This window comes from Salmo salar, unplaced genomic scaffold, assembly GCF_965601325.2.
Source record: "Salmo salar unplaced genomic scaffold, fSalSal1 ptg000177l, whole genome shotgun sequence".
Taxonomy (NCBI): Eukaryota; Metazoa; Chordata; class Actinopteri; order Salmoniformes; family Salmonidae; genus Salmo; species Salmo salar.
This window is the reverse complement of record NW_027675325.1, coordinates 690,001-704,979: the sequence shown is the minus strand read 5'-3', so window position 1 is coordinate 704,979 and position 14,979 is coordinate 690,001. Positions and strand designations below refer to the sequence as shown.

General features: G+C 40.6%; 1 protein-coding gene and 1 long non-coding RNA gene across 2 annotated transcripts in view; both read left to right on the top strand.

Moving 5' to 3' along the window:
• The first annotated feature begins 2,115 nt into the window (after positions 1-2,115).
• Positions 2,116-12,025, top strand: LOC145867075 (uncharacterized). The gene is made up of 4 exons (XR_014383208.1): positions 2,116-2,167; positions 9,239-9,355; positions 10,517-10,633; positions 11,934-12,025. It is a non-coding gene; the product is annotated as an uncharacterized LOC145867075 (long non-coding RNA).
• Positions 12,026-14,748: 2,723 nt separating this feature from the next.
• The window catches only part of LOC145867059 (uncharacterized), a 6,177-nt gene continuing 5,946 nt past the window's right edge, over positions 14,749-14,979 (top strand). Inside the window, exon 1 of the mRNA XM_082971103.1 lies at positions 14,749-14,779. Within this exon, the coding sequence (XP_082827229.1) occupies positions 14,749-14,779 (31 nt within the window). The remainder of the gene's footprint in view (positions 14,780-14,979) is intronic.

Genomic DNA, 14,979 nt, shown 5'->3' with positions numbered 1-14,979 from the left:
CATTGGAGAAAGATGGTAAGATGAATGGATATCTCTCTGTCCGTTCTTCCCTGAAACTTTATTTTCATTATCCACCTTTCTTTTGCTACTTTTTGAGAGCGACATGTTCTCTTGCTATCAAGCTAATTGTTCTGAATGAATGTTGATATTAATAAAGTAGTGTAGACTACAGTAGGCTACGTAGACATGTTTTTCCCCAACAATCAACACACAGAGATATAAACAAAAAAATATAATTGAATAGAGATATTGGTGATTTTATGAACTTAATCAGATCTAAATTATTTTATTGTCACTCAATGTACTATGTACTAATCAAATGTGTTAAACGTGTTGTTAAATTTGTAGTGTAGGCGTATTAATTGTGCTAATATTATATGCTAATTATGTTCTGGCCCTCCGACTTTAACTCAGAAAAAAATTCTCCCGATGTCACGTCCTGACCATAGAAAGCTGTTATTTTCTATGGTAGAGTAGGTCAGGGCGTGACAGGGGGGTTTTCTAGTTTCATTTTTCTATGTTGTTTTCTAGTTTCTAGTTCTAGTTTCTATGTTTGGTTTTGTTTGGGATGATCTCCAATTAGAGGCAGCTGGTCATCGTTGTCTCTAATTGGAGATCATACTTAAGTAGGTGTTTTTCCCACCTTTGTTTGTGGGAGATTGTTTTTGAGTAGTGTATGTTTCACCTCTACATCACATTTTTTTTTTGTTCTTTAGTTTATGTGTATGTATTGCATAGTTTCACAGTTCAATAAAATATGTGGAACGATAATCACGCTGCACTTTGGTCCGCTCCTCTCTATGACAACCGTGACACCCGAAGCCAAATCTAGTTGACAAACCCTGTTTTATAGTATGTCATGGCCTTTTCTGGCCAACTGCTGTTATGTTTATGATATACTATGGTGTTGTGTCACTAGACTTTGACCAGATATTATTGCATCCAAAGATCAACTGTACCTAGAACATAGATACAGAGACACTTGTTATCAGGAAGGTGCTCTCTCAGAACAACGGAAAATATCTCAATGACTTGACATGTTCTGGTTGTGAATTCAGGCTACAAGGTAAGAATCTTCCCAGTGATTATTGTAAAGTGTGTAGAGAAATTAAATGTATGGTGTTTTTTTAGTATAGTGACTGACAGTAAAACACTCAGATCTAAAAGTCCATTTCACCTGGGACAGTTATGTGACAGTTCAATCATACAAAATGGCGCTAACTGGGCGTAGGCAAGTCAAATTCAAAAACATATTGTTCATATATCGTATTATACGATTTGTTTATCGTGATTATTTTACAATTTGTAAAAATTTTAATGTATCATAGTTCTAAATCATCTTTCAGAATATCAGAACATTTGTTGTTTTCTAAACTACAATGAGCTCCTGCTTCCTGTGTAATTTGGTATGAAACCACTGAACATACTTTTCTTAACATTGTTATTATGAACTGAATTCAGTAACAGCATAATTATATCATACCTGTTGAACAAAGCAACACACTAGAATGAGAGAAATTATTAAAAGAGAAAGTGACTTATTAATATTATATTGTTGTTGTTAAATTGTTTTATTATTATTAGTTCCACTACATGGAGAAATTGTGAAAAATATTAAATCACCTAACTGTTTGGATGTGTCTTTCTATGTCTGTTAGTAAATGTTTTATTTCTAAGAGATAATGAATAAAAGAGAACAATTGACCTTCAATAATTAGTTGGCCCTGTGTTAATCACAACCAACATGCTGGATCTCTGTTTAGTTGTCACTGTGTTAACCAACATGCTGGATCTCTGTTTAGTTGTCACTGTGTTAACCACAACCAACATGCTGGATCTCTGTTTAGTTGTCACTGTGTTAACCACAACCAACATGCTGGATCTCTGTTTAGTTGTTACTGTGTTAACCACAACCAACATGCTGGATCTCTGTTTAGTTGTCACTGTGTTAACCACAACCAACATGCTGGATCTCTGTTTAGTTGTTACTGTGTTAACCACAACCAACATGCTGGATCTCTGTTTAGTTACTGTGTTAACCACAACCAACATGCTGGATCTCTGTTTAGTTGTCACTGTGTTGACCACAACCAACATGCTGGATCTCTGTTTAGGGTCAGTTCTCTAAAATGAGTCTCTCTGGGGAACATGACACCAAATCTAAGAGGTGAGATGACAATTTTGTTTAAGAATTATTCATAGTTTATTTCAAAAATGATATTTCCAAAAATGTTCACATTTGTTTTTTAATCAGAAATGGTTGCTAATGGGTACCTTCAATATTCCTGTTCTCAGATTATTTATGAATTTCTTTAGATTGTGTATAAAAAATGTTTTATTGCAAAACTCTATATATCCATTGTTTTGCTGGAACACCCTAGATGCATTCAATTGCCCATTTTAAAGCCATGCCCAATTTAGGATTATGTTTTAACAACGTGATGTTGCGCTCCAAAGGGATATCTTGAAATAACATGATGTAGATAATTAAATAATCAAAAGAAAAACTTGTTAATTTTACACTCTTAGAAAAGAAGGTTCCTTATAGAACCAAAAAGGCTTCTATCACTTCCTTAATATATGGAACCACTAAAAGTGATATATATTTTGGGGTTCAGTGAAGAAGAACCTCTAGAGTTCTGATCAATGAAAGGTGAATGTTTTGAGGATGTGAACCCAGCAGCCCTCCAGTGGTCAGATCAATTCCTCCTGTTTTTTCCAGCACCCGGACACTGTTTTATGGATTGATCATATAGAAATATAAAACATTATTTTTACGACTCCAAAGTATTTACATGTGGTGCAGGAACCACTGACTCGCTGCATTATTCTATAGTATTATCAAGATACCTGCTGTTAACTCTTAACTACTTAGGACAGCTCACGAGGTGTCCTAAATATCTGCCGACTAGGTAGGACTAGAGACTTCATGCATAGCTTTAATTTATACCCATAAGTGTCAAATGTCTTTATTCTCAGCACTTATATGACCAATTCTCTACTCTGAGACGCTTTGTGGACATGGGCCCAGATCTCAAAATATTGTTATAATAAATGTTTGTTTAACATAATAATAAAAAATGAATATCACTAATGTAACCCACTGTAAAGACTGGGTTTAGTTGATTGTGTGGCACTGCTTATGTCCGCGTTCTGGATCTGTCCCCGTCCCCGTAAAGAACTGTCCGCGTCCCCGTACGGTGTGGCGCCAAGGATATTGTCTGGTTACGAGCAGAGTGGGCTGAGGTGATCTTGGGGAATAACTACAGAGTTCACTACAGTGTTGAGACGCCGAAGTTTATTGTTGAATTTGCTTTTTGCTTTACGGTCAGGGACAGTATGAGTGTAGCCAGATCCTTTTCACTCTCTATCCTTGTTTCATTTTGTGGTTCACCGGATTCGTCATCATCATCGAGACAAATGACAGACGAACGTTCTGCTAGCTAGCCAAGCTAGTCGGTACAGCTAGGTAAGCTAGCTAGCTACTCTACCAGCAGCATCCTAGTTATCCTAGCTAGTCGGTACAGCTAGGTAAGCTAGCTAGCTACTCTACCAGCAGCATCCTAGTTATCCAAGCTAATCGGTACAGCTGGGTAAGCTAGCTAGCTACTCTACCAGCAGCATCCTAGTTATCCTAGCTAGTCAGTACAGCTAGGTAAGCTAGCTAGCTACTCTACCAGCAGCATCCTAGTTATCCTAGCTAGTTGGTACAGCTAGGTAAGCTAGCTAGCTACTCTACCAGCAGCATCTTAGTTATCCTAGCTAGTCGGTACAGCTACAGTGGGGGAAAAAGTTTTTGATCCCCTGCTGATTTTGTACGTTTGCCCACTGATAAAGAAAGGATCAGTCTATAATTTTAATGGTAGGTTTATTTGAACAGTGAGAGACAGAATAACAACAAAAATATCCAGAAAAACACATGTCAGAAATGTTATAAATTGATTTGCATTTTAATGAGGGAAGTAAGTATTTGACCCCCTCTCAATCAGAAAGATTTCTGGCTCCCAGGTGTCTTTTATACAGGTAATGAGCTGAGATTAGGGGCACACTCTTAAAGGGAGTGCTCCTAACCGCAGCTTGTTACCTGTAAAAAGGACACCTGTCCACAGAAGCAATCAATCAATCAGATTCCAAACTCTCCACCATGGCCAAGACCAAAGAGCTCTCCAAGGATGTCAGGGACAACATTGTAGACCTACACAAGGCTGGAATGGGCTACAAGACCATCGCCAAGCAGCTTGGTGAGAAGGTGACAACATTTTGTGCGATTATTCGCAAATGGAAGAAACACAAAAGAACTGTCAATATCCCTTGGCCTGGGGCTCCATGCAAGATCTCACCTCGTGGGGTTGTAATGATCATGAGAACGGTGAGGAATCAGCCCAGAACTACACGGGAGGATCTTGTCAATGATCTCAAGGCAGCTGAGACCATAGTCACCAAGAAAACAATTGGTAACACACTACGCCGTGAAGGACTGAAATCCTGCAGCGCCCGCAAGGTCCCCCTGCTCAAGAATACATATACATGCCCGTCTGAAGTTTGCCAATGAACATCGGAATGACTCAGAGGACAACTGGTGAAAGTGTTGTGGTCAGATGAGACCAAAATGGAGCTCTTTGGCATCAACTCAATTCGCCGTGTTTGGAGGAGGAGGAATGCCGCCTATGACCCCAAGAACACCATCTCCACCGTCAAACATGGCGGTGGAAACATTATGCTTTGGGGGTGTTTTCTGGACAGGACAACTTCACCGCATCATTTGACGGGGCCATGTACTGTCAAATCTTGGGTGAGAACATCCTTCCCTCAGCCAGGGCATTGAAAATGGGTCGTGGATTGGTATTCCAGCATGACAATGACCCAAAACACACAGCCAAGGCAACAAAGGAGTGCCTCAAGGAGAAGCACATTAAGGTCCTGGAGTGGCCTAGCCAGTCTCCAGACTTTAATCCCACAGAAAATCTGTGGAGGGAGCTGAAGGTTCGAGTTGCCAAACGTAAGCCTCGAAACCTTAATGACTTGGAGAAGATCTGCAAAAAGGAGTGGGACAAAATCCCTCCTGAGATGTATGCAAACCTGGTGACCAACTACAAGAAACATCTGACCTCTGTGATTGCCAACAAGGGTTTTGCCACCAAGTACTAAGTCATGATTTGCAGAGGGGTCAAATACTTATTTCCCTCATTAAAATGCAAATCATTATATAACATTACAAACGTACAAAATCAGCAGGGGATCAAATACTTTTTTCCCCCCACTGTAGGTAAGCTAGCTAGCTACTCTACCAGGAGCATCCTAGTTATCCTAGCTAGTCGGTACAGCTAGGTAAGCTAGCTAGCTACTCTACCAGCAGCATCCTAGTTATCCTAGCTAGTCGGTACAGCTAGGTAAGCTAGTTAGCTACTCTACCAGCAGCATCCTAGTTATCCTAGCTAGTCGGTACAGCTAGGTAAGCTAGTTAGCTACTCTACCAGCAGCATCCTAGTTATCCTAGCTAGTCGGTACAGCTAGGTAAGCTAGCTCGCTACTCTACCAGCAGCATCCTAGTTATCCTATCCTCCCTCTCTCATTGACGGATGCTGGCTACCTCTGTCCGGTTCTCCTCTCTTCACTAGATGGACGGTAACTTTAGTGTTTAACCCCTCTGTATCCAAGGACCAATCTTTTGAATATTATTTTCGGGGCGCCTAAAGTAGGCTGGACACATTCAATTTTTTTAACATTTTTTTAGCTGCCTCACCAACGTCTGAATGTGCATGAATAACTTTTAATTGCTAAAGATTTCCAATAGATGGCAGCATAAGACCACAAAGCATCAGTTATAGGCTACAGGCAGCAATATGATTGACATAAAATAGCATGCAACCACAGACTATATGTCCCATGATTTTCTAAAATGGTCACTCATTACTTTAGTTAGCCTGTTGGGACTACAGGTTAGCAATGAACCCCGAGTCGGGATTGCTAACAAGGCTGGAAATTCAAAACATCAAAAATCTAATAATTTCAATTTCTCAAACCATCAACTATTTTACACAATTTAAAAGATAAACATCTCCTTAATCTAACCACATTGTTCGATTTTCAAAGAGGCTTTACGGCAAAAGCATAAAGTTAGATTATGTTAGGACAGTACATAGCCACAAAAGTACAAACATCCATTTTCAATTCAAGGTCAGGCGTCACCAAAAGCAGAAACCAGCTAGAATTATGCACTAACCTTTGTCAATCTCCATCAGATGACACTCCTAGGACATTATGTTATACAATACATGCATTTTTTGTTCCATCAAGTTCATATTTATATCCAAAAACAGCATTTTACAGTAGCGTGAAATTCAGATTTTTTTCTTCTCTGAAATGCTTCCGGTGAACATAACAAAATTACTATTCGACAACATTGGTAAATTATAATATTGTCATTCAAAGAATAATATATTATCATCTCGTAATTGCTACCGAATGGCCAGATCTCAAAATAACTTTACTGGGAAATCACATTTTGCAATAAACGGGGTGCTATGCTAAGAACAACAGGCTATGCTATACAGTTAGCATCATCTAAAATCGATAATAACATTGTAAATACCCCCTTACCTTTGATTATCTCCATCAGAAGGCAGGATCCCAGGTCCGGAAGGCATTCCAGGTCCGGAACAAATGTGGTTTCTTTTGACAAAGTTCATAATTTATGTCCAAATAACACCAAGTACTTAGCGTTCATTATGCTCCCACAAAACGTGGTTGGAGGGCTGGTAAAATCACGCCGAAAAGCTAAAAAAAACCTAGTAAATAATCTATTTATGTTCGTTCAAACATGTCAAATGTTGTTTAGCATTAATCTTTTGGTCCATTTTTAACGTTAAACATCAGTAATATTTTCACACAACCTATCCTATGTCTAGATAAAAAATGATGACAAACTCACGTTTCTCAGATTTATGCGCAGGCGCAAAAAAATGAAGTGATGACATGTCAACTTCCTTGGATTCTAATTTGCTCTCTGTTTATCATAGACGCTTCAAACAACTTTATAAAGATCGTTGACATCTAGTGGAAGCCGTAGGTGTTGCGAAATGAATCCTTTCTCACTATGGTATCTATAAAACAATGACACTAAATAGTACAGTCACAAAATTCACATTTTTTTTAAATCTATTTTTCACAGGTTTTTGCCTGCAATATGAGTTTTGTTATACTTACAGACACCATTCAAACTGTTTTAGAAAATTCAGAGTGTTTTCTATCCGAATGTGTTAATAATATGCATATCCTAGCTTCTGAGTTGGTGTAGGAGGCAGTTAAAAATGGGCACATATTTTTTTCAAAATGTCTCAATACTGCCCCCGAGCCCCAACAGGTTAACTATATATCTCGTAATGGGCCTGTATTGCTTTCGGGAGAGCAACAAAATAGTGATTATAGCAGGTATTGAACACCGGGTAAATAATCGCTAGTCAAAACCTCAACCTCAGTATACGTGCATTATAAAAAGTAATCTTAATATCTGATATTGCGAGTAAACAACCTCGGAATAGAAAAGACAAGAGTGCGTCTTCCAGCCCGCCAATAAATTACATCATTAAACCCTACCGGTTAGTAAATTTACCTCAACATGCCCCTGGAGAAGGCAGAGCGACGACACCAGCTTTTTACCAGGGCTGAGTTGACTACTAGAGAGAGAAGGCAGAGTGACGACACCAGCTTTTTACCGGGGCTGAGTTGACTACTAGAGAGTGAAGGCAGAGTGACGACACCAGCTTTTTACTGGGGCTGAGTTGACTTCTAGAGAGAGAAGGTAGAGTGAAGACACCAGCTTTTTACCGGGGCTGAGTTGACTACTAGAGAGAGAAGGCAGAGTGACGACACCAGCTTTTTACCGGGGCTGAGTTGACTACTAGAGAGAGAAGACAGAGCGACGACACCAGCTTTTTACCAGGGCTGAGTTGACTACTAGAGAGAGAAGACAGAGTGGCTCGATGCTGGTTGATGAATTTGACAATTTTTCTCAACTAGAGGTGACTAAATTAATGTTCAGACTTATTGATAATCGTTATATTAATGAAGTATAATTTCAAAACATGAGCATAAAAACAGGTAATAATAAACATGAATCATCATTATATTACTTCACAGTAATCTGCTAAATGCTTTTTCAGTCTCTTGCGTTAGCAGTGTGTAAAGGGACAGAAAGAAGCGCGGGGAGTGGTGGTGTATCCAGGGAGAAAACTAAACTAATCTTCTGAAATGTCATTTGTGGTCTTATGCTCCCATCTATTGGAATTATATAGCAACTGCAGTAGTACTGAATAATGTGTAATTCTTTACTAAAGTAGAAATTACTCAGAATTGCAAAATATAACATTTTCTAGTTCCTTTTACCACTTATAATAAAATAAAATGTTTATAGCATAACAAACAATTAAAATGACATAAAACAAAAACACCATACATTTAATTAATTATATATATAACAACTATTTATTAGATGGGAGACATTATCTGCCAAAGTAACAGCCCTGTAGACAAAGAAGAGCTCTCCAGTAGGTACCAAAACATTCAAAGGACATTTTCCCAAAAGTGAGGTTACAAGTTGATCAACTTTGAAAGCAGAATTACTTTCCCATTGTTCCTCAACTGTAGTGTATAGCATTATACCATATACCATTTTGTAGCTCTGAGTCTCTACTTTTATCCAACGTAAAAAACACCATTTTATATTTTCTACATATGACCGAATTGAAACGGTCGGTCACAGTTGAGAGTGAGGCAGATATATAGCATTTGGTAAAAAAATATTATTTGTCTCTCTGAAATGAAGTGATAGATTTTAAACAAATACATGTCTGTCATTGAACATGTCATGATTAGATAGTGAAAAAACACACCAATCTCTTTAATAATTTCTTTAAACAATAAAAGCTAATTTACCAACATTTCTGAAAATGGATATGTAGCGTTTTGGAATTAAACTCTTCTTATGTTTCCCATCTGAGCTCTGTCTGTCTGTCTGTCTGTCTGTCTGTCTGTCTGTCTGTCTGTCTGTCTGTCTGTCTGTCTGTCTGTCTGTCTGTCTGTCTGTCTGTCTGTCTGTCTGTCTGTCTGTCTGTCTGTCTGTCTGTCTGTCTGTCTGTCTGTCTGTCTGTCTGTCTGTCTGATCCAGAGCTCTTCTTATGTTTCCCATCTGAGCTCAGAGTAGATGAGAGATGTAATGTTTGTCTCTGTTGTGTTGAAGTCCAATCAAGCAGGAGAGACCAGCCTCCCCTGTTCCCAGCTGTGTGTCCATGAAGAGTGACTGGTCTATGGATACACCTATACGGTTTAGAGAGGGAGACTTTTCTACTGAACAAAGGTAAGAAGAACTCATGGGTCATGGTCAGTGAGTTAAAGAACACAGTCATTTCTCCTCTCTCATTTTCACATTTCTTTTTGTTGTTTTCATAATCCATAGGCTAATACTTTTGTCCATTTATATAGTCCTAAAACAATATTAAACAAACACAACATTCCCTCCCAGTGTGTGTGTCTCTCTGTCTGTCTATCTGTCTGTCTGTCTCTTTGCCTGTCTCTCTGTCTGTGTGTATTTCGCTGTCTGTCTCTGTCTGTCTGTGTGTCTTTCTCTGTCTGTATGTCTGTTTCTGTCTGTGTGTCTGTCTGTGTCTCTCTCTGTGTCTGTCTCTCTCTGTCTGTCTCTGTGTCTGTCTCTGTCTGTCTCTGTGTCTGTCTCTCTGTCTGTCTGTGTGTCTCTCTGTCTCTGTCTGTCTGTGTCTGCGTCTTTCTGTCTGTTTGTCTGTCTCTGTATGTGTCTGTCTCTGTCTGTCTGTGTCTGTATGTGTCTGTCTGTGTCTGTCTCTGACTATCTGTCCCGCTTTCTGTCTGTCTGTCTCTCTCTGTCTGTATGTGTCTGTCTGTCTGTGTCTGTCTCTGTCTGTCTTTGCCTGTCTCTGACTGTCTGTCCCGCTTTCTGTCTGTCTGTCTCTCTCTGTCTGTATGTGTCTGTCTGTCTGTGTCTGTCTCTGTCTGTCTTTGCCTGTCTCTGACTGTCTGTCCCGCTTTCTGTCTGTGTCTCTGTTTGTCTGTCTGTCTGTCTGTGTCTCTGTCTGTCTCTATCTGTCTGTCTGTCCCGCTTTCTGTCTGTGTCTCTGTCTGTCTGTCTGTCTGTCTGTCTGTCTGTCTGTCTGTCTGTCTGTCTGTCTGTCTGTCTGTCTGTCTGTCTGTCTGTCTGTCTGTCTGTCTGTCTGTCTGTCTGTCTGTCTGTCTGTCTGTCTCTTTGCCTGTCTCTCTGTCTGTGTGTGTTTCGCTGTCTGTCTGTCTGTCTGTCTGTCTGTCTGTCTGTCTGTCTGTCTGTCTGTCTGTCTGTCTGTCTGTCTGTCTGTCTGTCTGTCTGTCTGTCTGTCTGTCTGTCTGTCTGTCTGTCAGTCTGTCTGTCTGTCTGATCCAGAGCTCTTCTTATGTTTCCCATCTGAGCTCAGAGTAGATGAGAGATGTAATGTTTGTCTCTGTTGTGTTGAAGTCCAATCAAGCAGGAGAGACCAGCCTCCCGTGTACCCAGCTGTGTGTCCATGAAGAGTGACCAGTCTATGAAGCCACCTATATTCTTTAGAGAGGGAGACTTTTCTACTGAACAAAGGTAAGAAGAACTCATGGGTCATGGTCAGTGAGTTAAACAACACTGTCTCTAGTCATTTCTCCTCTCCCATTTTCACATTTATTTTGGTTGTTTTCATAATCCATAGGCTAATACTTTTGTCCATTTTCATAGTCCTAAAACAATATTAATTAAACAAACACAATATTCCCTCCCTGTGTGTGTGTCTCTCTTTCTGTCTATCTGTCTCTCTGTCTCTTTGCCTGTCTCTCTGTCTGTGTGTATTTCGCTGTCTGTCTCTGTCTGTCTGTGTGTCTTTCTCTGTCTGTCTGTCTGTCTGTCTGTCTGTCTGTCTGTCTGTCTGTCTGTCTGTCTGTCTGTCTGTCTGTCTCTGCCTGCATGTCTGTGTGTGTCTGTGTGTCTGTGTCTCTGAGTCTCTCTGTGTCTGTCTGTCTGTCTGTCTGTCTGTCTGTCTGTCTGTCTGTGTGTCTGTCTCTGTCTGTCTCTGTCTGTCTCTGTTTTTCTGTCTGTCTGTCTGTCTGTCTGTCTGTCTGTCTGTCTGTCTGTCTGTCTGTCTGTCTGTCTGTCTGTCTGTCTGTCTGTTTCAGTGTCTGTCTCTGTCTGTCTCTGTCTGTCTGTCTGTCTGTCTGTCTGTCTGTCTGTCTGTCTGTTTCAGTGTCTGTCTCTGTCTGTCTCTGTCTGTCTGTCTGTCTGTCTGTCTGTCTGTTTCAGTGTCTGTCTCTGTCTGTCTCTGTCTGTCTGTCTGTCTGTCTGTCTGTCTGTTTCAGTGTCTGTCTCTGTCTGTCTCTGTCTGTCTGTCTGTCTGTCTGTCTGTCTGTCTGTCTGTCTGTCTGTTTCAGTGTCTGTCTCTGTCTGTCTCTGTTTTTCTGTCTGTCTGTCTGTCTGTCTGTCTGTCTGTCTGTCTGTCTGTCTGTCTGTCTGTCTGTCTGTCTGTCTGTCTGTCTGTCTGTCTGTCTGTCTGTCTGTCTGTCTGTCTGTTTCAGTGTCTGTCTCTGTCTGTCTCTGTTTTTCTGTCTGTCTGTCTGTCTGTCTGTCTGTCTGTCTGTCTGTCTGTCTGTCTGTCTGTCTGTCTGTCTGTCTGTCTGTCTGTCTGTCTGTCTGTCTGTCTGTCTGTCTGTCTGTCTGTCTGTCTGTCTGTCTTTCTAATTTCTGTCTTTCTCTGTCTGTATGTGTCTGTCTGTCTGTCTCTGTCTCTGTCTGTCTCTTTCTGTCTGTCTGTCTCTGACTGTCTGTCCCGCTTTCTGTCTATGTCTGTCTGTTTGTCTGTCCGTACTCACTCACTCCCTGGATGAGGAGATGTAATCTCATGTTTTGTCCACAGAAACCAACAGGAGAGATCAGAGTCAGAGATTCTCAGTGGTCAGTCTTCCCAGAGTCATCAAACAGACCTGGACTCTATATTCAGTGTATGTGATCCTGTTATGAACATTTGTTTTTGTTTACCTCAAGTAAAGTTGATCTGTCAATCATTCATTATTGTGTTAATGAGAAAGCATTTCTTCTCTTGCTTAACTTATTTACTTTATTTATTTCAGTTGCTTGAAGAGAAAATTATGACATTTGTGAAGAACGAGCTGAAGATGTTCAAGAGGATTCTTAGTCCAGAACTCCCAGAAGGCTTTGAGAGTCAGAAGCAGGATGAGGAAGTGGTGGATGCTGAAGATGAGAGGCAGGAGAGCAGTGCCAGAGAGGGGGCTCTGAAGATCACACTGCACGTCCTGAGGAAAATGAACCAGAAGGAGCTTGCTGAGACACTGGAGAAATGTAAGATCTGTCTGCCTCATGTTGAATGCTGTTTTATAACATTTAAAAGCTGTAGCTAAAGTACAGCTAAAGTAGCTGTGTAACTCAATGATAATGTAGCAGCCTTAACACAACACCTAGTGACCTCATCAAGTAGCAGAAGGGATGTGTTGTGTTGATTAATTTAGAGAGACAGAGAGAGACAACATTAATAATACCATCAATAATACCAATAATAATATAATCAGTCACACCAGTCTGTAATGCATTATGAAAACATTTACACATTTATACAGTCAGTTAAGATAATAAATGATTATAATTTAAAATGTTATAACAGTCCTACAATACTGTAGGCATTAAAACAGACGTAATATTAATATCCTCTGTGTTATTTCTTCATTCAGATGAGCTTGCTGTGATTTGCCAACGTGAACTCAAATCTAATCTAAAGAAGAAGTTTCAATGTGTATTTGAGGGCATCGCTAAACAAGGAAACCCAACACTTCTCAATAAGATCTACACAGAGCTCTACATCACAGAGGGAGGAACAGGAGAGGTCAATAATGAACATGAGCTGAGACAGATTGAGACAACAACCAGGAAACAAGCAAGACCAGAGACTGCAGTCAAATGTAACGACATCTTCAAACCCTTAACTGGACAAGACAAACTTATCAGAACTGTGCTGACAAAGGGAGTCGCTGGCATTGGAAAAACAGTCTCTGTGCAGAAGTTCATTCTGGACTGGGCTGAAGGAAAAGCCAATCAGGATGTTCAATTTGTGTTTTCATTCCCTTTTCGGGAGCTGAATTTGATGAAAGGGGACAAACACACTTTGATTGAACTTGTCAATCACTTCTCAATGGAAACCAAACAATCAAGAATCTCCAACTACGACAAGTACAAAGTTCTGTTCATCTTTGATGGTCTGGATGAGTGCCGACTGCCCCTAGACTTCCAGAAGAACAAGATCTGTTGGGACGTCACAGAGTCAACCTCAGTGGATGTTCTGCTGACAAATCTCATCAAGGGAAATCTGCTTCCCTCTGCTCTCATCTGGATAACTACCCGACCTGCAGCAGCCAATAAGATCCCTTCAGGGTGTGTTGACCAGGTGACAGAGGTACGAGGGTTCAATGACCCACAGAAGGAGGAGTACTTCAGAAAGAGATTCAGTGATGAGGAGCTGGCCAGCAGAATCATCTCACACATAAAGACATCAAGGAGCCTCCACATCATTCCAGTCTTCTGTTGGATTTCTGCAACAGTCCTCGAACACATGCTGAAACATAAGAGAGAAGAGATGCCCAAGACTCTGACTGAGATGTACACACACCTTGTGGTGTTTCATACCAAACAGAAGAATGAAAAGTATCTTGGGAAAGAAGAGACAGGTCCACACTGGAATAAAGAGAGCATTCTGTCACTGGGAAAACTGGCTTTTCAACAGCTAGTGAAGGGCAATCTGATTTTCTATGAAAAAGACCTGAAAGAGGCTGGCATTGATGTCAATGAAGCCTCTGTGTACTCAGGATTGTGCACACAGATCTTTAAAGAGGAATGTGTTCTGTACCAAGACAAGGTGTACTGCTTTGTTCATCTGAGCATTCAGGAGTTTCTGGCTGCTGTGTATGTGTTCCTCTCATTCATCAACAAAAATGAGAATCTCATGGACAAACAGCAAACAAAGTCCAGTATCTTTTCTCTGCTGTACAGAGACAAGTCTGAAGTTTCTTTCTACAAGAGTGCTGTGGATAAAGCCTTACACAGTGAGATGGGAAACCTGGACCTTTTCCTCCGCTTCCTTCTGGGCCTCTCACTGGAGTCCAATCAGAAGCACTTACGAGGTCTACTGACAAAGACAAGAAGCAGCTCACAGAGCCATGAAGACACAGTGAACTACATCAAGGAGAAGATCAGGGAGAATCCCTCTCCAGAGAGGAGCATCAATCTGTTCCACTGTCTGAATGAACTGAATGACCATTCTCTAGTGGAGGAGATCCAAAGCTACCTGAGCTCAGGAAGTGTCTCAAAACCCAACCTGTCACCTGCACAGTGGTCAGCTCTGGTCTTTGTGTTGCTGACTTCAGAAAAGGAGCTGGATGTGTTTGACCTGAAGAAATACTCCAGATCAGAGGAAGGTCTTCTGAGGCTGCTGCCAGTGTTCAAAGCCTCCAGTGCATTTCTGTGAGTACATAAAATGACATATAAAATCTAATCATCAGGAAGAAATATTCAGGTTAAAGAAAAATATGCATTATAATATGTGTATAATATTACATTGAAAACATTGAATAAATGCATTGATTTTCACATTAGTATAACAATATGACCATACAATTGTAGCTGACGGAAGATGAATCTATATGTTGTTTGAGAGAATAAACCAAATGCATCTTCCATTGTCCTTCAACACTACTGGTGTTAACTAAACAGTGTGTTTGTGAAGTCATGATGATCTCGTTGCAGGCTGTCAGGCTGTGGAGTCACAGAGGAAGGCTGTGCTTCTCTGGTCTCAGCTCTGAGGTCAAACCCCTCACACCTGAGAGAGCTGGACCTGAGCTACAATCACCCAGGAGACTCAGGAGTCAGACTGCTCTCTGCTGGACTGGAGGATCCAC